Source organism: Chenopodium quinoa, unplaced genomic scaffold (genome assembly GCF_001683475.1).
Source record: "Chenopodium quinoa cultivar QQ74 unplaced genomic scaffold, ASM168347v1, whole genome shotgun sequence".
Lineage (NCBI taxonomy): Eukaryota > Viridiplantae > Streptophyta > Magnoliopsida > Caryophyllales > Amaranthaceae > Chenopodium > Chenopodium quinoa.
In genome coordinates this window covers 5,005,421-5,030,135 of record NW_018742815.1, presented here as the reverse complement: position 1 = coordinate 5,030,135, position 24,715 = coordinate 5,005,421, and the positions used below count along the sequence as shown (strand labels likewise).

At 33.9% G+C, this 24,715-nt stretch overlaps 2 protein-coding genes across 2 annotated transcripts; one reads left to right on the top strand and one right to left on the bottom strand.

Moving 5' to 3' along the window:
• Positions 1–1,981: 1,981 nt before the first annotated feature.
• On the top strand, positions 1,982–15,718 carry LOC110725850 (transcription factor VIP1-like). The gene is made up of 4 exons (XM_021905314.1): positions 1,982–2,821; positions 9,364–9,496; positions 14,935–15,019; positions 15,175–15,718. Exons 1-4 carry the CDS (start codon positions 2,208–2,210, stop codon positions 15,501–15,503), a joined length of 1,161 nt encoding a protein of 386 aa, XP_021761006.1. The 5' UTR covers positions 1,982–2,207; the 3' UTR covers positions 15,504–15,718.
• A 1,396-nt stretch (positions 15,719–17,114) lies between these two features.
• On the bottom strand, positions 17,115–21,544 carry LOC110725849 (galactinol--sucrose galactosyltransferase-like). Its single transcript, XM_021905313.1, has 4 exons — positions 20,321–21,544; positions 19,115–19,292; positions 18,244–18,611; positions 17,115–17,855 (listed from the first exon to the last, which is right to left on the bottom strand). Exons 1-4 carry the CDS (start codon positions 21,542–21,544, stop codon positions 17,292–17,294), a joined length of 2,334 nt encoding a protein of 777 aa, XP_021761005.1. The 3' UTR covers positions 17,115–17,291.
• Between the last annotated feature and the right edge of the window lie 3,171 nt (positions 21,545–24,715).

Below are 24,715 nucleotides of genomic sequence, written 5' to 3'. Positions count from 1 at the left end.
TCTAAGGGTTACTTTTCGTACCTCCAACAAAAATCCAAGTCTAACTTAATTAGTTTTTTTTTTTTTTTTTTTTTTTTTTTTTTTTTTTTTTTTTTGAATAGTAACTTAATTAGTTCTTTACCAATTAATTAAGAATTTATCATAATTGTGCTAGTTGCCTGGTTTTCATCTAGTGAAGCAACATTCTTATACGAAGTACTTCATTATCCTTTTTTGGAGCATGAACATCATTATCAATCACCACATTACCCTCAAGCTAAGCTCTATAGTCTCTTAAACTATTCACATTCTCTTGTAACATCAAGAAGAATCACCACCAATATTGTCTTCGTACACGATAAACTCGTTAATCAATTACATATAGGGAATTATAATACCCTTTTTATAACTCCTAAATCAGTACAAATTGGTTAACTAGTCAAAAATAGCTCCAACAAAGTATCTTTATTGACATTTGTGTCTAATTTTTCACACTTCCATGATAAAACATAAGCATCTATTAAAAATAACTCTATATACTAAAAGACACACCAGGAATGATATGTGTCATCTCCTGGTGTGTCTTTATTTGTTGGTTTTCTTTTTTTGGAAAAAATTCTAATTAAGAAACAATTATTTCACATATACAAAGTAATATTACGTACAAAATATAACTCTATATACTAAAAGACGCACCAGGAATGACACGTGTCATCTCCTGGTGTGTTCTTAGTTGTTTTTTTTTTGTTTTGTTTTGGAAAAAAAATTCTAATTAAGAAACAAATCATTTTACGTATACAAAACAATATTACGTACAAAATATAGCTCTATATACTAAAAGACACACGTTCCTCAAAAAAATAAAAAAAGACACATCAGGAATGACACATGTCATCTCCTGGTGTGTCCTTAGTTGTTTTTTTTTGGAAAAAAAATTCTAATTAAGAAACAAATCATTTTACATATACAAAGTAATATTACATACAAAATATAGTAGAAGATTCGATGTATCTTTCTAAAATAAAACATATTAACAACTATAAACTTAAGCAAAAAAAAAAAAAAAAAAATTCTTAACATAATTGGTATGAGCTTTTAGTTAGAAAAATTATGTACTACATATGTTTATTCCAACAAGATTATATGTTTTTTTTTCTTGATTTTTAAAAATTATGCAATGAAAGCTACTACAAAAATGAAATGTGAACACTAAATCAACAAATGATACTATTAATTGTTACTATTTTCTTGAATAATTTATGATTAAAATTTTAATCAATTAATATTGTATGAATACTTCAGTAATACTTGCTATGTTGATTATTCATATTGTGATTTTTTTCTGGTCACAATTGCTATTTTTCAGCATTCAATAGGTATAAATATAACATACAAAAGTCATTAGTTTTTTAAAATTACCATGCATAGCACGAAACCTAACCTAGTTATACTGATAAAATCATGTTTTCAAGAAAGGAATGTCATATGTAATTCTCACACCTCTCAAAGAAAAGAGAATTCATATACACAAACTCATCATCTAACTCTCCCTCATTGCTCTCTTTTCACATTACTGATCAAACCGATCACAACCATGTCAAACAACCAATCGTACTTAACCCTCATTTTGCACCTTATCCTCTAGTCCTTTACTTATTCCTTGTTAACCAAGACAACACTTTCAACTATTCTCTTTTCTACCTTAACTTTCCACAACATTATTATATCCTTTTCCCTTACTTTAAGTACATGTACAAAGACATTGTACTACACCTAATTTAGATGCTCCTCCTTAATCCTTCAAAACAAAGGTACATACCTAACTACCTATTACTCTACTAGACACTTACCAAACCATAACTTATATCATGATTCATTGACCTTAATATTCCTCAAAACCAAAAGTAACCTCATAAAATAAAACCAAATTAAAAAAAAAAAAAACGTAATTAAACACTTCATCTAATTAAATATCTAAAAAATCCTTAATCCAATAATTACTCCCATTTCCATCACACTTGTACAACACACATTAGCTGTAGCATCTTCATATAAATTCTCCCTTGTTTCACTCTCTTCTTTCTTTCACTCACATTTTCTCGCTCTAAAAGTCCAACCCCTTTCTTTCTCTCTCCTAAATTCTCTCTCTCCCTATTTTCACTAGCACAATCAATTCCATTTTCGCCGGCAAACGACAAAACGACGCCGTTTTTGTCGCCGCCGCCGTAATGAACCCTCATAATTACTCGAACCTTCCCAAAATCGAAGCGGACTCTGCACCGCCACAACACCGGGGTGTTCCGCTTCACCGCCGGGCACTTTCCGACACCACTTTCCGATTTTCCGGCGACGAAGACGATGACTTCCTCTTCGACATTGAGAATTTCAACCTCTCTTCTTTAGACATCCCGCCTTCGCCTCAAGGCGGGGTTGGTGCTGGTATTGGTGCTGGTTCTGGTGCTCTACCAATGGCCGTTGATTCGTCCAAGTCCGACGAATCAAGCGGCGATAATCGGTCTTCTTCTACTTCTTCTAGAGCTGCTATCCAGCCCCCTGTGGCTCCGCACCTTCGGAGTTTGTCCGTTGATGCGGATTTCTTTGATGGGTTGTCGTTCGGTGGTGTTGGCGGCGGCGGCGGCGGCGGTGATAGGAGGTTTAGTGGGGAAGGTGGTGGGAATGGTGAGAGGAAAGTTGGGATGCATCGAAGAACGAGTTCGATGGATGGCGCTTCGAGTTCTATGATGTTTGAAGGAGAGTCTATGATGGTGGATGGAATCAAGAAGGCTATGCCTCCTGAGAGACTTGCTGAGCTTGCTTTGATTGATCCTAAGCGCGCTAAACGGTTTAATTCTATCCTTTTGTTTCGATTTCTGCATTTTTTTCGCCTTGATTTTTTGTATTAGTCTTGTATTTTTGTTTGATTGTTGGGTCTTTTTGTTGGTATTATATAAAACCTAAGTTGAATTTGGGTTTAATTGATTCTTGAAATCCGAGTATTAATTTCGCTGAAAAATTGTGTGGTTTAATTGTCTTAATATAAGATGTCATAGTATTATTTGTGGTAGAATGTGGGATAGGATGAAATGAGTTGGCAGTGAATGGGATAGAGTTTGGAGTTATGGATTTCGAGCTCGAATGGTAAATGGATCAAGAATAGTTGTCTTTGGGGGAGCTAAATGGATTCTTTACCATATATGTTTAAGGATGAGGGATTGGGTTCTGGATAAAGAAGCATATTTGATGTTGAATGTTCTGATATCGAGTTTAATGTTTTGATGTTGATTTAATGTGTATGATTTTCATTCCGATTATAGTTTTTCGCTGGAATTTGATTATTCATTATTGGTTCAGTTGTTTGTGGTTTAACCTTAAGGAAATATGATATATTTTTGTTTTGGAATGAAATTATTTTTCTGGTTTGGCTGGAGATAGAACTACCATGTCAAAGTGATTTAGTTTAATGATATTTATGCTTAGGGTGCCACAGTCTTTGGTGTTATGACTTATGATATGTATTTTTTGATAGAGTGTGAGTAAGGCTGTTGAGTATCTGTTATATGTGGGATGCAATTTTGTGCACGAATTGAGTAGAGTTTGGATGAGGTTTTTTGGTTGAATAGTAATGCATTTTGGGGACAAGACTGGATGAATTGGCAGAGAATGGCTCAGGTTAGAGAGATTTTGAATGTTTAAAGAACATTTAATGGCTTTTTCAACGAAGAAATTACACTGCACAGCCAACTTTCTTAAGGACAAACTACCAGACAAAAACTGAAGTAACAAATAAGCTGTTTACCACATCTCTTAAGGATAAATTATGGGGTTGTGGAGGAGGAAGTTGACTTGCCCACAAGAGTGTTACACACTTACACCATAGGAGGATAGTTTTCAACTTAGTGTCGAAGAAGTATCTGTTAATAAACTTTCTGCCTTTCAAAGGTAGTGTATCACGTACATGTGAGACTTATAATGAGTTTATGACCTAGAAAATGTCTCCTTGAATTTGGAATATAAAAATGAATCTTGTGAGATCTCTCAAGTATTATTCTAAATCTAGGTAATTTCCTAAAATGTTTATCAAGATGTCGGCTAAGAGAGATAATCTAGAGGTCTTTAACCATATACAAATGTAATAGTATGGCGGAAAGCTTAGGAAGCTTAAGTTTCCTTGTGAAACTCTATTTACCAAAAACCGAATCTAACAAGTAGTGAGGAGTATAACATCTATCTTTTTCCAATATATGTACGTGCCTCAATCATTAGTTTGCTGGTAGCTAATTGTATTAGTTGGTTTGACTAGCGGTTTTTTTATTAAAAGCCTTGTTTAGCAGTCATACGATTGCTATTAGAAGTGGGATGAAATTCTACTTCTATTGTGTAATGTTCTTTGCATTTTTCACAATTCCTTCTATTTTTAATATATTTATTTACTAGATTAGGTCCCGTGCCATGCACGGTAATTAACTATTTTTATTCAATAAAAGAAAAATAATTATAATGAAAATAACATAGGTAAACAAAAACTACTTCCTCCGTTTTCTTTTACTTGCAACACTTTCTAAAAAGGAAATGTCACAATACTTGCAACACATTATAAAATGAAAGTTACTTTAGGGAAAAACTATACTATTTCCCTTATTTAAAACACATGACCCACTAAATTACACTCCTAACAACCACTCATCCCATTTTAAAGTGTATTATAAGTGTATTATATCATGTGAACCCAACATTTCTTAAATACCGTGAAAAAGTGTGTGTTGCATCTAAAAGAAAACGGAGGAAGTATAATATATTTATTATATTCTTATTTTACATGTATAATGATATGAAACATAAAATATAAGGAAAGAGTCAATTAGACAAATAAGTATATTAAAACTACATGTTAAACCATATGTATGTTTTAAAAATTCAATGATAAATTAGTATCAATTTTCTTTTAATTCACTAAATAAGTATTTAAAACTAACCTGTTCACTTCAGCTTAATTTCAGTTCAGTTCATCTCTAATCAGTTCATTCAGTTCAGTTCGTTCAGTTTAGTTCATAATTTCCTTCTCACATAAAATATTCATTTCAGCTTTACTCAATTCGGTTCAGTTCCAATCAATTTAGTTCCAATCAGTTTAGTTTAGTTCGGCTCAGTTTAGTAAATGTGAATAGACCCTTAATGGGCAAGAATAATAACCTCGATTTGATATTTGGTCAAATTTTTAACTAAATTATGATAAGATATGAAAATACTGATGATACAAATAAAAAGAATAAAATTTTAATTAATCAATCAAATTTTTTTTATACGATTACATGCATAGATAAAGTATTTATATGTTACGTTATGTTGTTAAACTCCTTTCATTTTGTTAGGCTATTTGCATTAAAATTAGGCGAGAAATCAATTAAAGAATTATAAAAAAAAAAAAAAATCAAAATTCCTGTTTAATTTTAATAATAACAATAACAATAATTTATGTAATACGAATCTATTATTTTTAATAGATTCATCATTTTAATATTGTTATAAAATTACTTTATTTGAAATATATTAATCATTTGAAGGAATGAAATATGATGTACTATTAAAGATTTGTCATACAGAGTAGAAATTAAATAATAACTTTAAAGGAATATATTTACTATCAAAACATACATATAAAGGATTCAGCATAATATATTATGATATTTATATTATACTAAGAAGATTTTATCAAAAAAGGAAGGAGCGTTTTTGGAGGGGAAAAACTACACGTGTCATTCCTGGTGTCTGTTTTAGTATTATGTTATTGATTATATATTTTTTGTTACGAATTGTAATGTATTTAACCCATCACGTTATACAAAAGGACCCACATGTGCCCACTTACCTTTTGCCTACGTTATTCCATTTCAACACTCTCTTCTTTTCTTAATAAGTGTGCATAAAATATCTGTGAAGAATATTTACGATCATAGATAGTATTAGCCACATCTTGTGTAAGCTAATAAAGGCATCTTACACAATTTTTTTCTTTATTTATTTATTTATTTTTTATTATCTGGTGAGTTTATATAAATATGATGTATATTGTTTTTTGGTGTTTAGAGAGTCACAAGGGCGGGGGTGAGAATCGATCCCAAGATCTCTTGGAATCGGGAGGGAAGCTCTAACCACTTGAGCTATCCCTCACTCTCAATATGATGTATATTGTACTGATATAGAATAATTGAAACAAATTTCCTCCAAACATTAAATGACCATTAAGAATATTAATATAATTAAAAGATAGTCAAATTTTTTTAAAAAAAAATCAATGTTTAGTTGTTTACTTTCAAATTTATACTTCCTCCGTTATTTTATTATTGCACCACTTGCCTTTTTAGGAAGTTTCACAAATATTACACCATTTCCTCTTTAAGAAAAAAATTATTTGTGTTCATACTACAAATACCCAACATACCCTTGCTTTTTCACACTTATTTTTTAGTTTATCAATATGTCACATGGGCAATTTTGTATTTTTACCTTTCTCTCTCTTACTTTTTTCCACCACCAAAATATTTGTACTCAATTCCTATGGTGCAATAATAAAATAACGGAGGAAGTATTAATTTTGTTTTCTATATTTTTTATAGTTATTTTTTTTAAAAAAATTAATTACTTTTAAAAAAGGAAGTAATGTGCTTTCTATTAAATTAAAACCTTTTAATAATACAGTAAAATTCATTTCACCAAATTTTCCAAAAAAGGGAAAAAGTTAAGTGAAATAATGGTGAGAGCTGGACAATAAGTAGATCATCTCAAATTCCATGTAAAGCCCGTGGCCCATCTTTCTATTGCTCCATCTCCTCTTCTTTATTCCTTCACTTTAAGTCAATCAAAAGACTTCAACTACTCCCTTTGTTTCGTAATTATTGGAACACTTTGACTTCTGCACTATACTTGATGTTATATACTCGCTTCGTGTTTTTTGTTAAAATGCATCACTTCTTTTTTATAGGTGTTTTTTTTTATATGCATCACTTCTATAACTTCATACTATATTTTATCATTTCTCTCTGTTATTCTAAACCTCACTCGAATTATATTATAAATTCTATCTCTGATAGGCCCACTTAAATAATAATTAAATCTTCTCTCTCACGTATTTTCTCTTTGGTCCCCATTTTACTTTTACTATGATAAATTATTTATCCACTCACAATATAATGGTATATAATTTACTCTCCTAAAACTCCGTGCAATATCAATTGATGCATTAAAAAAAAACAAGAAAGAAAGAAAAAAAAGCAAAGGGAGTAATTACAAATATTAACGGCAAAGTTGTGCATTGACATGTGCGTCGGTGAAAGCATTACAGTTATTGTGAAATAAAGGGAGTACTATATTGACTATTGCTTACCCCGTAAGCTCACAATTAGATAAATTAACTTATTTTGCGAGTATTGGTCATTTTACGCAATTAAATAGTTCCCGATAATTATATGTATATGCTCCCTCTGTCAAAAAAAAAAAAAAAAAAAAAAACCTTTGATTGCTATATCTTAAACTATTTGTTAGTATAATTTAAAAAATTACGTATTATAAAACTACATGCTACATGTCTATCAAAATAATATCTTTAAATCTGGTTAGTGGTTTTCAAAGGAATTGTTAAGCATCCTATGGCTATGGGAGTGCTTAAAGTAAAGTAGCTGAAGTAGCTAATTTATCCTTGATTAATTCCCAAATCTTGTTTGAGGGTGTGAGATGAAGGGGACTTGTTCCCTGAATAAAATTCTACAGTATATTTATCCTTTAAGGTCATTCTGTGTCAACTAAGTGGCAACCAGAAACTCACTCCCCCTATTGTTCTCTAATGGTTGTTTCACTTCCGTTTTTTTGGCTGTTTTGAAATAGTTTTTTTTACAACCCTTATTGATAAAAAAAACCCTACGAAATGACATCCTTACCCTTGTTTTATAACTGAACCTCCTAATGACTTATTTAACCCCACCTACCCTCATTTGTAACTCCCTTCTTCAATATTACCATCCCCTAATAAACCTTCTTTCTCTCTCTTCCTTTTAACTCATCTCCTCACCTATCACCAGCCCCCTTCCTGTCCCTTTCTCCAACGTGACAGCTAATCCGGAGGCAAACACGCTTTCTCTCTCTTCTCACTCGTTAGTGTCTGCTGATTTGAAATTCTTGTAAGTCCTGCCAATCCGTAGATCTATATATTAATATGTGTTATTCTTTTGTTTTGTTCAGTTGTCCAAAACTAATTTTATTTTATTTTAACTGTGATGATTTTCATATTTTGGTGGAATGCGGATGAGGCTGGTGGTAGTAAGGGAAGGTGTGGTGGGATAGTTGTGGTGTACAGAGATGATGGTGATAGTAGTGGTAAGTGGGTGGATATAGCTGACAGCAATATGTGATGAACAGTGGTGGATATAGCTGCCCTACATATCTATGTTTTGCTTAGGGGTGAAAATAATAAGGATTTAATCTAAAGTCCAATTCAATCCAACCTGAATTTTGCTTATTCGGATTGGATTATTTTTCTAACATGGATTAGATTGAATATTTGGATTAGATTAGATTGAGAGTGTTTGGAAATTGAAATCTTTGGATCCAAAATAGCCTAACTGCCTAACTGACTGTTATCGATTGACTAATTAGTCCACATTAAAATTTAAAAAATGTTGATTGGATAAGGATAACCGTCAATGTTTGGGCTTGTTAGGGTCAATATGTATATACATTATAAAACTCTTATATTACAATATAAGGTCTAGTGGCCTTTGCTCAACAAATTAATTGAAAAAATAATAATAAAATAATAAGAAAGTGAAGTGATAATATAAATTTGGATTTTTGAATTGGAACCAAATGACCTTATTTTAAGCCGGATTGGATTAAATTTGGTGGATATTCAGATTGTATAAATTGTGCCAAATCTAAATCAAAAACCAAATTTTCACCCCTACTTTTGCTTATAGGGTAAATCTGATGCATGTTAACTGTATTTGAACTCCTGTAGAAGATGGTGGTGATAGTATATATTTGTGGTGATCGCTTTAGTGCTGGATCGAATGCTTTGATATGGAATAGTTGTTTAATGTGTAAAAAAAAGAATACCTTATAATACTAGAAAAAGAATGACCATAGTTTCAGATTGTAACTATTATCTTTACTTTGTACTCTTGCTTAGGTTTGTGCTAATTAATGTCCTTAATTTTTGGCATAAATTCTCTTTTTTCTTTATAATCAAATTGTTTTCTAGCTAATTTCCCTGTGGCCTAATTAATATAGAATCATTTTTCAACACATTCAACAATTGTCGCTGTGTAATTTTGTGTAAAATTGTCCTTTTGGTCAATCAGACCCCTTGGCTGATCCTTCTTATTATTTTTACAGGATTCTTGCAAACAGACAATCTGCAGCAAGATCAAAGGAAAGAAAGATAAGATACACTGGTGAGTTGGAGAGGAGGGTACAAACGCTGCAGACAGAAGCAACTACCCTCTCTGCACAAGTTACATTGATGCAGGTAAGTACAACAAATCACTTTGGACCTCTGTTTGGATTTCTTAATGATTCAATCCCTTATGATGGGTGCATCATCTTGTTGTCTTTTTCTTTGTTGACGATTTCACTACTCCCTGTTTGGCATTCATGTGTTGTTTTCTCTTTAGTTGGTCTAAGTCCTCTCTGTTTGACATGTTATCCCTCCCATGATTGTCACAACCAAAGTCATTTCCATGGCGTCAAAAGAGTTGATGTTTGATCATTTCAATGGCATTAAATATGTTGTTTGAAATTTTGATCAAGTTGATATGCTAATTTGAATGTTTAAATAAATCAATTTGTGACCTTCTCCATTTTCTTGTATCAGAAATGCTTTTCGATAAATTAACTTTTAGTTATTGGCACTTTGTAGCTGTACAAAACCTATGCAAATTAAACTACTAATTTATCAATCACCTTTAATGTTTGGAAATCTTGTCATCCTATCTACCAATGGCTTATCGCTGATGCCATTTACTGGCATGCAGACAGTGCATGATACTGTATATAACTTTAAATCCTGTTCTGTGCTCTATTTTACCAAACTGAAATGATTTTGTTGATGAGACTTATTGACTTTTTTTTTTAATTTTTTCTTGGGTGCTATTTATGATTGACTTTACTGATTAAGACTGGTTTTTGCTTATTCTCTACTTCTCAAGTGCTAATCACATGTGGAGTTGTCCAGTGATTTAAACCAATTTTTATTGAGTAAAATTATTTTGACCTATTAAATTTTTCAAAATGATTTCTCTGATTGGCTGTTACTGAATATTATGATTATATCCAGGAGAGCAGGGCCTTTGTAGTTTCGTTTACAGTATGGTTGCTAGTAAAAAAGAATTGAGCATTTTCTGTTAATAGAAGCTGTCTAGATGTTTGTGTCAGAATTATTGGAAACATTAATTGGACCTACAATAGTATTTACAAAGTATTTTCTATTATAAATATACTTCCTCTGTTCTATTAATATTGCTACAAGGATGAAATTACGCATCCCAAAGCACATTTTATATGCTAAATATCTATAATTGTGTAAGAGTAAAAATTATAAAAAGTTATATTGTGTATTTTATGCGACGAATCCAACAAGATCCCACATGACTATATTTTGCTTAATGTGTAAATCATATTATATGGTCAAACTAGAGTGATGAATAGTGCAAAAAGTCCATTGTTGCAATATTAATAGAATGGAGGAAGTATTACATGGTAACTACTACCTCCGTTTCATATTATTTGCAACGATTAGACATTTTTCCTCTGTACTTTATGTCAAATCGTTGCAAATAATATGAAACGGAGGTAGTGTGAACTTTGTTTTCCTAAGATAACCCTTATGTTTTAAGAAATCCCCTAGTAGTCGCAAAGTTTCAATTTATCTTCCAAAGTAACCTTATATGTGAGAATGTAGCAGAATAGTTTCGGTCTGTATGGCAGTATGGTAGCTTTGGTTCCTTTTTTTGTTTTTTTTGAAACATCATAGCTTTGGTTGCTTACCTAATGCTAGTCTATGAGTTTTGGCCTCTAAGTCAGGATTTTTTTTTAATTTTTGATTTTATTTTGTTGGGTTTACTTGACTTCTGTTCGGGTTATGTTTTAGCTAGAAAGATTATTCAAAAAAATTTGCATGCATCGGGTGTATAGTAAATTTAATGTAAATCCAGTTATTGTACACCAAAAGTTATCTGTATTATCACAAAAATTACCCTTAGTCTCATGAAAGTTACTCTTATTACACCAGTTACTTTTGTTCTCTCAAAATTACTATCAAAAGTTACCCAGTTACTTTTATTCTCACAAAATTACCTTAAACTATTTAAAGTTATCCATAAACTATTAAATGTTACCCATAGTGTTACAAAAATTACCCATATTTTTCCTCCTTTTTCTTCCGCCACACAGTAAATTACTGTAAACCCGGTTTTTTAAGACATTTATGAAGACTATATTGTTTTAATCTGCCGTGTAACAACTAAGGATATATGTAAATTTAAAGTGATTATCACCTCAGAAACCTGCTGAATGGATTGTAGAAAATGCTTTATGCTGGGATAATTATAATTTGATTTATTTAGAAGTCAATCCACAACCTTAATCGGAACATACTCCAATATTATTGAGCTGTGATGCATCTCCTATGTTAGTTCATGTTCCAGTCTTGACTCTCCTTCAAATGTTGTTTTTGACACCACTATTATATTTTACTTTTAAGAATTTTTTGAGCCAAAAATACTCTTTCATCATGAAAAAGTAATACAATGAAAAAAAAAATGAAAAAGGCAAAACCTTTTAAATCATTTGCACATTGAACTCAAAATTTCTTGTAATGGTTGAACATTACCCTAGCTGGAATTTAATTCTGTAATAAATAACAGCTACAGATGCTTGTAGTATGCCTTATGGTATGAAAATCCTGCCCCCTGTTATTAGTAGGGTTTCAATGTGGTGTCTTTTAGTCCAATGTAACTAAAAACAATGGGGTGTGCCTGCTGAAGTGATGCTGATGTTTACTTGCTTGAGAGTACCAAAATATAGATATCTCTATGGCATATCTCTGTTTTTGTCATCACTCTTTTCTTTTTCTAGTCAGAGAGCAAAAAACTATTGTGGGTTGGGGGGAAGGGGTGTTGGGGTGATAGAGATGGAAAGGTGAAGAAGTGAACAGTCGAATCTCTTATAGCTTTGGCTCATTGAAATTGTCATAAATGTCAAATTTTGAAAGAGACTCAAGGCAAGCCACTTCTTTTCTTGATTAGCAATGTCTTTCCCCTCACGATTTTCTAGGTTTCAATATCCTTTCTATTAAGTAACAATCTTTAATAACAGGAAAAATGGAAATAAAAAATCCAATTTTTGCACTTTCTTTCCAAAAAAATCCAACTTTCATTTTATTCCAAAAAAATCCAACTTTCATTTTATTCCTAAAAAATCCAACCTTTGTACCCCACCTTCTCCAACAGATCCATTTGGCATTTAACCTATTAAACAAGTTAAAAAGATTTTTTTTTAATTCTCTCAATTTCCTTTCTCACTCCTCTTTCTCTCTCCTCTCTCCTAAAAAACGGAAACAACCCTAGTATGCCACCAACACCACCAGTACGCCACCAACACCAGTCAACCACTCTCTTACCACCACAACCCATCCCGTAACCACTCTCACCACCACCATGACGTGAAATCCCACCATAACCACCCCAAACAACTCGCACCAGCACCATATCTCGTAACCCAGTCACCACCACCAAAATCCGAAACCCGAACCCACCCAATTCGCAGCCACAACCAAGATCGGCAGTGGTTGTCAGAGAAGAAAGAGAAGAAATGTTACGTGAGGTAAGTGGTGGTTTGGAGTCGGTGGTTGCGGTTGCCTTTGCCTTTGGACACTGCGGGTTTCAATTGATGGTGGATGATCGATTGGTGGTGCGGGTTGAGGTTTGGTATTGTTGCGGTGGTCGGTTGGTAATTGGTGTGGGTTGGAGCAGGTACGGAAACAGCCTAATTGGTGGTTGGTTTGGGATTTCAGGCCTACTGTTGGCCGGCCGTGATTGTTGGTGGCTGGGCGGTTTGGAGTCGGTGCTTGCGGTTTGCGGGGCTACTGAAATGGAGGGTGGAAAAGGAGTTGGGCAGTGGTGCGAGCTGGGTTTGGACGGAAAAGCAGGGTGGCTGGAAAGGGAGGGTTAGGGGAGGATGGTCGGAAAGGGAGGTGGTGAGGAATGGTGGCCGGATTTAATGGAGGATGGAGAAAATTGAAAAAAAAATAAATCATGGAGGTTGCTGGAAATTTTTACTATGATATAATGGGGCGGGGCTGGTCAGATGAGGGAGGGGAAGACGTGGCTGCCGGAAATTTTTGGGGCTGCTGGATAGTTTAGAGGAAGAGGGTGGGTTTTCCAGTGGGCGGTGGGTATGGGTTTTCTGTTATTTTTATTTTTATTTTTATTTTTTAAATTTTTTCTTTTAATTATTTTTTTTAATAATTAAAAAAATAATTGACCTATTAATTGCTGACATGTGGCATATAATTTTAAAAAAACTGGTTGTCAACAGATAATGGACCTTTAGATGAAAGGGGGTATAAAGGTTGGATTGTTTAGGAATAGAATGAAGGTTGGGTTTATTTGGGAAGAAAGTGTAAAGGTTGGATTTTTTATTTCCTTTTTTACTTAATAATAAGTAAACTAACTCATATACCTTTGTTATATGTATTACTAATTATAGATTAAAGATTTAAGGTTTCTTGGAAAAAAAAAACTGTATATTATTCCAGTTTGTATTCTCATGATTATCGATTTTTTTTTTCCCAACTGCATTTCACCTTCTCCTGTTTGTGTTCCTGTTTCCTGCAATATAGTTTAACTCCGGATGTGTTTGGTTGATGTAAAGTGTTTCACGGAACATGATTTCCCATTTTCCATCATTAGCCTTTGTTTGGTTTATAAAGGGGTGAAATACAGTTTTCCAAATGGTGGATAACATTTTCCTTTACAAAAGAAAGGAAGCCACATTTTCCTCCCTCCTTACTTCCATTTTACTTTCCTCTCATCCATACCATTTCACTCCTATTTCATTATTTTGTAACTTTTCTTGTAAGCGAAAAAGGAAAACTAAATTGCAATTGGAATTTTCTTTGAAAATATGTTGTCCATTGTTTCAATGAAATGTTTTTCGTCAAACCAAATGGAGCCTCCATGGGCCAAAATTATTTGTGATATGGGGGATTGAGGCCCTATATCTAATGGACATTACATGTAGGCTTTGTATATTTTGACGGAAAACATTTTCAAGCTTCAGTTGTTTGGTTTGTAAGGGGGTGGATAGTTATTTTCCAAAGGTGGAATGGAAAACCTTTTCCTGTTGAAAGGATGGAATGCCACATCCCTTTATACACTCTCATTTTCCTCTTCCATGGGCCCTACTCCTGACATCCCTTTATACACTCTCATTTTCCTCTTCCAAAGGTCTCTATCTCCTCCTCCCATCCATTTCCTCTGTAGAACTTCTCAAGGACAAACAACGGAAAACTATTTTAATAGTTAGGTTTTCCCTTTTAAATTAATTTCCATGGAAAATTCTTTACCTGGAAAATGTTTCCCATTCAAAAAATGGATCTGTAGTTGGCATAAAGGGCTGAAGGCCTTTTCATAATTTTGAAAAGGAACTGAAAATTTTCTTACCTTTGAGTAAGCTTGGGCTCTTTGGAAGAACCCTTTGGCACTCTAGCTTTAAAACCAGGTTCTAAATTTTATGAAGCATGCAGCAAAATCTATCTAGCATGTAATCAATACTTTGTTAACTACTAAACATGCATTTAGATTCATGAAGAAGTTTTGAATCCTTTGGCAGATTTGTTAATATTTACTATGCGATTTTTTTATTGTAATACTCCACCTAGGCTAACTATATGTCTTTTTCGTGTAGAGAGATACTTCAGGATTGAGCGTCGAGAACAAGGAACTAAAATTACGTCTGCAGGCTTTGGAGCAACAAGCGCAACTGAGAGATGGTATATATCTGTTTCCTTAGGAAGAAAAACCTTGTATTTGTATATGCACTTTGGTATTAAATGTAACTTAGTAATTTGTGACCATTTATTTAGACAAGTTTTATGAGTTTTATTGATCATCCCTTCCCCCTGCTTTGTCTTTGTTGGCCTCGCAGCTCTAAATGAAGCATTGAGGGCAGAAGTTCAGAGACTGAGGATAGCGACTGGGCAAAATCTATCAGGCATCAACATTTCTGCTGGCAGGGGGCGGTATGCTCAATTTCCAACACATTTGCAGAATGCACCATCCTTCGGTGGCCAGCAGAACCAGCCACAGCATTCTCAGATACTCCAGCAGCAAGCTCAGATACTCCAGCAACAACAACAGCAGCAGCAGCAACAACAGCAGCAGCAGTTCCAAATGCCTGATCAAGGAGCTGGCAACAACCTGAGTGCTCATAAGGATCTGAAGCCGAACTTCATGGAATTCAATCACAAGGGTTAAGGTGATTCATGAAGTTTTGACTTTCTTCTAGAAAGTTGATCTTGCTGTAAATATAATTGTTGTAGACCAACATTTTCTGTACTTGTAGTTTGTCATAGACCCACAGTTTCAATACTCGTAGAGTCGTAGTCTGTCGTAGACCCACATTTCGTTATTGTTGTAAAATTGCTTCAAAATTTATCTAGATGAACCACAGTTAGAAATTTATCCTCCAACATCCCCCTACTCGCCTCCCCTCCCTCATAACACCAGCCTTTTAAGGAGATTCTTTAGTGCCAACTATTGTTTCATTGTTTTAAGAAATTTAAACTTGATCAACGATGAATTTGAAATAATTTCCATAAGCTTTTGAGAATGAATTCGAAATATTTGTTTAACCAAATTTTCTAGTTATGTTTCCACCAAAAGAAAATTTCTCAACAGCTTGCTCATCGTTTCAGCCTTTCAAGACATAAACTCTAAACGATCTTCTTACTCTAAACGATCTATCAAATAAGGCAACGCAAAACTCCGTAGTATATAAGAATATATAAGAATCATACAAGTAGTACTCCTTATTTGTTACCAGTTTTCACCATTTTCTTGAAGATATTATCATTTCTTGTTCATTAATTTTCACGGTTTTAAGGAGAAAGAAACATCTGGCAATGATGTTTTAATTTATTTGTTTGGAATGCAATAATGGAGACATGTTGTTAGAATCCAACCTCTTTATTATGTATTCTTCTTTATTTTCCTTGTTTTTTCCCTTATGTAATGTCTCTTTAGTCTTTCTTTTTATTTTCTAGGCTCTAGGGAGAATTATTGTGTTACCGTCATTTCAACGTTAACTTGTAATTCTCTACTAATGCAAAATAAAGCTCTTTAGGGAGCGAATGGTTATTCAATCTAAGCTCTCTACCCCGTTGCTATTGCTTTAAGACTTGTGTGTTGTTTAAGCCTTTATAAATATTGTGCTTACCTTGTTTTAAAGCATCCCCACCAAACCAAGAGACCCTCAAAAGACGCCCTCATCTAGTCGGTTCCGCTTGTGCCCGCTTCGAAGTATCGGCCGTCACAAGCCCCGACTTAGCACCCGTGGTTGACGAGTGCTTTCTTAAGATACCTTGGTCCGTGTTGTTGTGTGCTCACGAACCTCCCTTACTCTAGGCTTGCGTCCTTGTCGCTAATAGACAAGCGCGCGTCGCACGATCCGGTGTCAAAACTCTCGGACCGTGACACATGTGCTTAAACTTGTCGATTTCTTATGTTCTACGTATCTACTATATTGTCAAAAACCAACGTTTAAAATGATTGACAAAATAAATGTTGACTTGATGCTTTGCCTTATTCTTCACACAAGTGATATCCCATAATGGAGGTTAGGACCAGTAGTAATTAATTTTAATAAGACGTGTACGTATTTGGAGAAACTTAGGAATCGAGTAGCAATATCATAAATATTTGTCACGAAACCTTTTTTTTCGAAAAATACATATAAATTCATTATCAGCACAAACTGAAATAGGATGTGAAGTACTGGTGTTATTATCTAATAGAAAGTAAATGTTTAGAGAGTTTAGTGAAATACAAAATGCTTATTGCACAAAAAACACTAAATAAATATTTTCATAACTATTCAAGAAAACTACGTTTGTGACGATAAAATTAATCACTCGTAATTTTTCAGGTACATCTTGCAATAGAAGTAAAACTCTTACAAAAGTAGTTTGGAAATAATTAGTTACACACATACTATACTCTCAACTAGTTAGTACCAATAAGAAAGTTCTTGATTAACATTGGAGCTTAAAATAAGTACTCAACCGTGGAAAAACCAGCATTCCATGGAACTTGAACCTTAACCATGTTCTCTTCATATTCAAACTCCATGTCTTCCCCATTGACTCTAAATGATTTCGGCTTCTCAGAAGCGAAAACTCTCATTTCTCCAGCCCCTTTAACACCAACTTTAACCACCTTCTCCTCATTTTCCTCACTAATGTCAAAGGACTTAACTGCACCTCCGGAGTTTAGCATGTTTACAAGTCCAATAGGGGCAAACTCGACGAAGTTCCAAGGTAAGATGGTCACCGGAGAGACTACAATGAGCTCATAATCGAAGGGATCAAGCGATATTTCTATGGTCTCGGATGGCTTTGAGAGGACTAGTTGTTGTGCCTTGCAAAGGTACATGGCAAAACATTCCACTCCTTCAATAGGGAAGGGCTTGTGACCATTTTTCCATTCCACATCTTTTGGGCCAGTCTTACATGATGTAGGTTTGGAATACTCTGAGTAGCATTGATTTCTTCTAAATTCGCGGTTCCATCCTCCTCCTTGGCAATTAAATACTCCAAGAACTCCATTAAACTACAATAAGTAAATACAACTTTTGTCAAGCTTGAGAAAATCATCAACAATTAGAACCCCTAATATGGATATTGTTATGACGAGTTCAGCTAACTGCCTAATAGTTTAACACGTAAACTTAAACATCAACCATTAGAACCCCTAATATGGATATTGTTATGAGTTCAGCTAATTGTCTAACAGTTTGACTCGTGAACTTAAACATCAACAATTAGAACCCCTAATATGGATGTTGTTATGAGTTCAACTAATTGTCTAACAGTTTGGTACATTAATTTAAACATCAATAATTAGAACCCCTAATATGGATATTGTTATGAGTTCAACTAATTGTCTAACAGTTTGACACGTAAACTTGAAAAAAATCATTAGAAAAATGCTTATATACCTTATTGAAGTTCCAAATTTTGAGCATAGTTTTGCCATCATGCAAAGGGTCAACAAAGAGACAATCCCTAGTAGGAAGAGCATAGTACTCGCAACGAAGGATTGAACCATCAGGCATGACTAGCCTCTTGAGTAACGAGTAGTTGTGCTTGCCAACGGCGTCACTAACATAAATCGGTCCACCAGAGATAGCACGAGAAGCAGCATGAAACTCGGCACATGGGTGGGTTGATTGAAACATGTCCCAGTCAGGGTGTATGAAGTTGCCCATCCATAAGCTGTTGTAAGCACAATGGACCATGTGACAGCCTTGAAGCCAATATGTGCCATTTATGTCACCATATGGATCAGTTGGCCAAAAGTCGTCCCCTGTTTAAACACCATCACCCCACATAAAGAGTTACAACCATGTGTCAAAACAAATTATAAAATCATAAATAGAATCTTAAAGGCCCTTAGTTTGGTAACATTATGTCTGATTCACTTAAATTTTCCTGATCTTTTATCTCAAATTATTTAAACCTGTGACCTGGACTTATCTTAGATCGACTTATGATTGTAAAAGAAACCTCATAACCCTTATTTGATATTAATGAACATTAGTTGATCAAACTTATGCTAAAACAAATTGTTTTTCTCTAAATATTTTTTTTAAAGGTGAAATAAATGAAGGGTATGTTCTCTTTAGCTTAAGTTAAGTTAAGTTCAGTTCAGTTCAGTTTCAATCAGTTTAGTTCAATATAGTTCTTAATTTCCTTCTCTCATAAATAATTCATTTCAGTTTAACTCCAATCAGTTCAGTTCAATTCGGCTCAGTTAGTTCAGTAAATCAGAACAGGCCCGAAATCTAAGAACAAAGAGGTTAAACATACCAACACGACCGAGACAAATGGTCTCAGTGCCAAGGAGCATGAAATCGTTACATTGCTCCATGCTAGCAATAACACCATTGCCTTTGAAATGCTTCTTTACTGATTCAGTTATTGCCTTGTAGTATTTTTTGGCAAGTTCAACCCTCCCTCCATGGTCCTCTGCCATCATTTCCAACAACTGCAACATCACCAATTAACCAAAAACAATGATCATTTATAGAGCTAAATCACAAATGATGATTTCTTTGTACTCATTTTCAAGTTCATAGGAGCCTTAGTTTAAAGGGTGTTAACATCGAATTAGTGAGTACATACAAATTAAATATTAAAGGTGGGTTTCCAAAAAAAAAAAATGGGTAGTTGTATCTTCATTTTAAGAGTATATTACATCATAAACTATAAAAGTAATTGGATAAAATAGAAAATCACTCATATAATTAATGAGTCATAAATTAAATTAGCACATGGCCTCCATATATATATGTATCCCACCACTTAGTCACTAACCCCCTCTTTTTTAATAATATAAACAACTACCGTCTCAATTTTTAAACTTTTAAGACAAATACTACCTCCGTTTCTTATTATGTGCAACAAAGGGGTATTATTTGTGAGACATAAAATATTCCTTTGTTGCACATAATAAGAAACGGAGGTAGTATATATATCTTGTAGGATATTACTTTTAAATTATACATATAAGTAACATGTCTGTTACTGGTTGTTTATGATGGTAGTTATATTGTACTATACCTCATAATCATTAGACGGTTATAGCTTGTTAACAAGTTAGTTTGCCAATTGCAATTGCATAAGATGAATATTTATTGGCTAGGACAAGAGGAAAATTACAAGCCATAACTAACTTATCATATTCCAATACATTTCATTTATGCATAATAAATATTTGCTAAGGTCATTGGTCAAAATAATATAATGTCATTTTTTTTTATAGACATATAGTGATGCATGAATAGCTTTAAATTATTCTTTTAAAAAGTTTTCTTTCTAAACATTTAGACATATATCGCGTGCATATAAAGTTACTCCCTATTTTATTCTATTGTAATCAATTGTAACTTGTATCCAATAAATGACACATGCGAATATAGTTGATATATACTTATATAGTCAAGTTGATGGTATAAAAATATTAATAATTGTATTAAAAAAAAAATTAAGAGATAAAAAATACTGAAAACTTACATGGATGACATCAACTTTAACTCCATCAATTCCACAATCCTCCAAGTGAGAATGTAACCCTTCATAAAGTTCATGGGCCAGTTCAGGCTGGACCAGCCCAACACCATTATTAACAATTTTATCCACAGCTAGATCCTCCATTGTCATTTCAAGGCCCGGCGAGAGCTTCGGGGCAATAACTTGGGCCTTTGGTAAGCCTGGCACATTGGGCCTAACCCCTCCCCAATAGCCCATAAAAGCATGCCATACATACACATTTTCAACAGTCTTAAACTCCTCCTTAAGGTCCTTTACAAAGGCCTTTAACCCCATATTAGGCCTATCATCATGGTTGACATCCTTTGGACTCTTATAGTCCCTAAACTTGAAATTCTCCTCATACTTGATCAATCTACATGGCATTTGCTCCCCGGCCGACGTCCGGTTTATCCCTTCTTGGTCGGTGATTGGATCATCGTCGTGGCAAATAGATTGCCACCCATCATCGATGAGAACGAGGCCGGGTGGGATGCCGTTTTCGACGAGCCCCTTGACGCCTTCCCAAACACCTTGAGGCTCCACTTTGAGGTAAAATGCATCCCAAGTACACCATCCAAACTTGTCAACTATCCCTGGAGGACATTTCTCCTCCAATAGCTTGAATGTCCCTAAATGGGCCTGGACCTCCTTCATCATATCCTTAACCAACTTAAACGGGTCAGGCCCAGCCCTAACATAAAGAACGGCCCGAAACGAGTCGCCAAACACTTTAGTGGACCCACTCTCAACACAAACATCCACATAATCATCAACCGAACCGGGCTGGAGCGAGGCCCTAAATGAGCCCTCAATCAATGGAAGAATCACAACATAAGGCCGGCCCAAATCCTCATCCGACTTAAGGATAAGAATTTGGGTCTCGTGCTCGAGGTCCCGCCCATTGGACCCGGTCCAATGGGTGGTCCACCACACTTTAAACCTGAAAATACTCATGAAAGGAACATCCTTAAGTTGGCCCACAGGCACAACATGACGGGCTTCTGGCCCGGAAGCATCAAAGCCCACAAAAAGCCCACCAAAACCCTCCTTCTTAGTCCCCTTGATGTTAGATGGTACGTTGGACAATATCACATGACCATCCACCATGAAATTTGACTCTTTCAACGTAACAATCGGAGACTTACCATCATGATTAGTAACTACATCCGACGTACCGGTATTCGCCTTGCTTATGCTTGGAGCCATATCTATGGACAATTTGTTGCTCAAAATTGTATGAGAAAATGAGCTCAAAAAAAAATGAGAATTTTTTTTTTTTTTGGTAAACTACACAAAAACTAAAGAATATGGTAGTAACAATATAGATATATATACACCTTAAAAGTAAATAAATAAAAATGGGAATAAATGGTGATAACTTTTTTAACTTTAATGGAATTCCCTAGAAGTTTGAGGTAGAGCTTGTAGTTGAAGATGTAAAGAACATGATCGGAAGGTGCTTAATTTATAGGCATTTATATGTATGATATGATAGCATGAATGTAATTTTGGGGTCACAAATTTTTAATTCAAAATAAATAAAACGGGGATCACCGAGTCTAAGCTAAATTTTGGAAAATATTTTGGTTGTATTATGAAAAGGGTCCCCCATTGTTTCAAAAAAAAAAAAAAAAAAAAAAAGAAAAGGGTCCCACTCTTAAACATTTTTGGACTTTGATCATGTTGAATTGTTTTTTACAAATTGACATAAAATAAGATGATGTGGGGTTTTAATTTTAATTTGTAGGATTATCCATTGAAATTGTATCTTTTTCTTGGGCGTGATTTATGGTGATGGACTAGCTATCTACCAACGCTTTTAATTTTTAGAGTAAATAACTAAATAATGACATTTAATTAAGATTGGCGTGTATTTATTATATATATACTCTATGGAGTATGCATGTAGTTTTTGTATAGTTAACAACTTTAATTGAGTCAAATGAGTCAGTTTGGGTTAGGTATAAATCAATTCATAAAGAGTAATTTCTCTTAAGTTTTTTTATCTATTGGACTCTATACCGTCTTTAAGATGTGTGTTCAAATCTCCACTTCTATTAGCATAAAAATTATAAAAAATTAATATTATTAAAATATACAATGAGGTGATTCTAACATAATCCTACATGAATATATTATCACCTATAAATTAAACGTGAATTCATGGTCAAAGTTATAAGTTTTATCACCCATATATAAACAATGTGACAAAAAATAAGGGACGGAGGGAGTAATTTTTTAATTTTTATACCAACTTTAAGAGAACCAAAATTGCAATATAGAGGGTTTTTTTGTTCCCTCTAAGGTTCCTCCCTTGGGAGAGTTTTTTAGCCTCCATTACTTGGTTTTTTTAAAAAAAAAAAAAAAGTTTTCCTTCTATCTTCTCCATTTTCTCTCCATCTCTACCATCGTTTTCCTCTTGGTCCTAGTTGAGAATCTTTATAGGGGCTTCCACTGGTGTTCCTTCCGGTGGTAAGTCACTAGTGAAAGCCCCCAAAAACCTTTTACTTGCTTTCAGTAAATAAATCTTATCCTTGATATGATGATTTTTCTCTTGAGTTTATTTTCTTTTTATGTTGTATGGCTGTAGACACCCAAATGTGTCTCCCCAAAACCAAACCCAGTAATGAATACCTTTCACGTTGAATCATAATCGAATGAAGTGAAAGTGTGAAAAGTCTAGTGTTGCGGTTGGTTTTTAATTATTTTCTTTCTCTCTATTTTTTGAAAACCTATTTTATGAAAATAGCTAATCCAGTTTAATTTGGTCTATGGCAATGTCCAATAATAGTGTAGTTGGATTGGGCTCGAAAAGAGCTTTCCAACGATATATTATAAACCCAATTCCGATAAATTATGATGAAGTTATAGCCAAATTACTAAACTGGGCCCGGTTTGATCTTTATATGCGGCCCAATGATCTAGAGGAGGCTATTATGATTTATCATTCCTAATGCAATTGGGATTGATTATGGTCTTCTAGAATCTTCTAGAAGGTTCTTTTGAATCCTAATATGATTAGCATTGATAATTGAGTTTTAAGAGTTTTATTTAGAATAAAAGAAGTGTTTTAAAGGAAATTACAATTTTACCCTCGTACGCTTAAATTTTATCAAAATACGAAAACGCGTGGAAAAACTGTCTGCAGCACCGCACTACAGGCTATCGCCTGGCGACAGGCCTGGCGCTGCGGCGACAGGGGCGTGTGTGGCGACAACGTCGTGTTTTATTCTTTTCGAAACTCTGATTCTTTTTTATCGTAATCCGGCTGTTTTTCGTTATAAATAGCCTCCTAAAACCTCCGTTTTTAATCACCAACTCTCATCAAGAAATTCTTGATACTCTCTCTCTCTTTTCTAAACTACCCTTTTTCCACAAACAAAATTCCGCATTCACAAGATCTAGACACACCTAGCCAAATTCGAACTTGTCTTCGCCCTATATGTGAAAGGTTTGGTATTTCTAAGGGTTTGGTCCCAAATCTAGTCTTAATTTTTTTTTAACTCTTTTCAATTATTTAATGTAATTCTTTGATTTTATATTTTCCTTGAAGTTATTAACGTGTGTATTTTGTTATTAGAAAGAGGTACGAGACATCCAAGTAAGTGCTTTAATTGTTTAATTGATATTTTGATATAGAAATCATGTTTAAGTTATTATTTTGATTCCTAGTATCATGTCTAGGGTAAAGAATATAATATCAATTATGATTTCTATGATGCTACCTATTTTCTTTCTAAATTTCATGTTAGTACATGTTAGGGTTAAAGATTTGATCTTTAATGTTTAGTGACATGCTAGGGTTTGTTATTAATCTTGTTAGTATCATGCCTAGGATCTTGCTATTAATATTATGCTTTAACATGATTATGATAATTATGATTATGATTTGGATTATGATTATTATTTTGATGATTATTATTATGTTGCTTGATTATGTTTATTATTATTGCTTGATCACACCTTTTATGCATGTTTAAAGGGAATTGGTACTTGTATTCACGCTTAATAAGATAATTAATAATCTTGTTTAGGTTAATTTGATTATAATTCAAGTGATCGCCAATAATAAATTTATTTGTGTATTAATATTCATCCAACATAGATTAAACAGGTTTAGGGTAAACCTATTGATTTCATGTTAGTCAGAAAGCGCACATGAATACGAGAAGAATAAAGTAGAGGCCTATTATTAGGGTAGGTTCAATATTTTTTAGATTGGATTTGTACCTTCATCCCCGAGCTTTCAGTATTGGTTCCAGACCTATTGGAGTTAAAGATCTCCTGGATCGTTAAGAGGTGTAACCTTCACCCTGTGAACGGTTTACAAGTTCCTAAAAACTTGTTGGCGACTCTTTTGCTCTAGCTTCCTTCCCT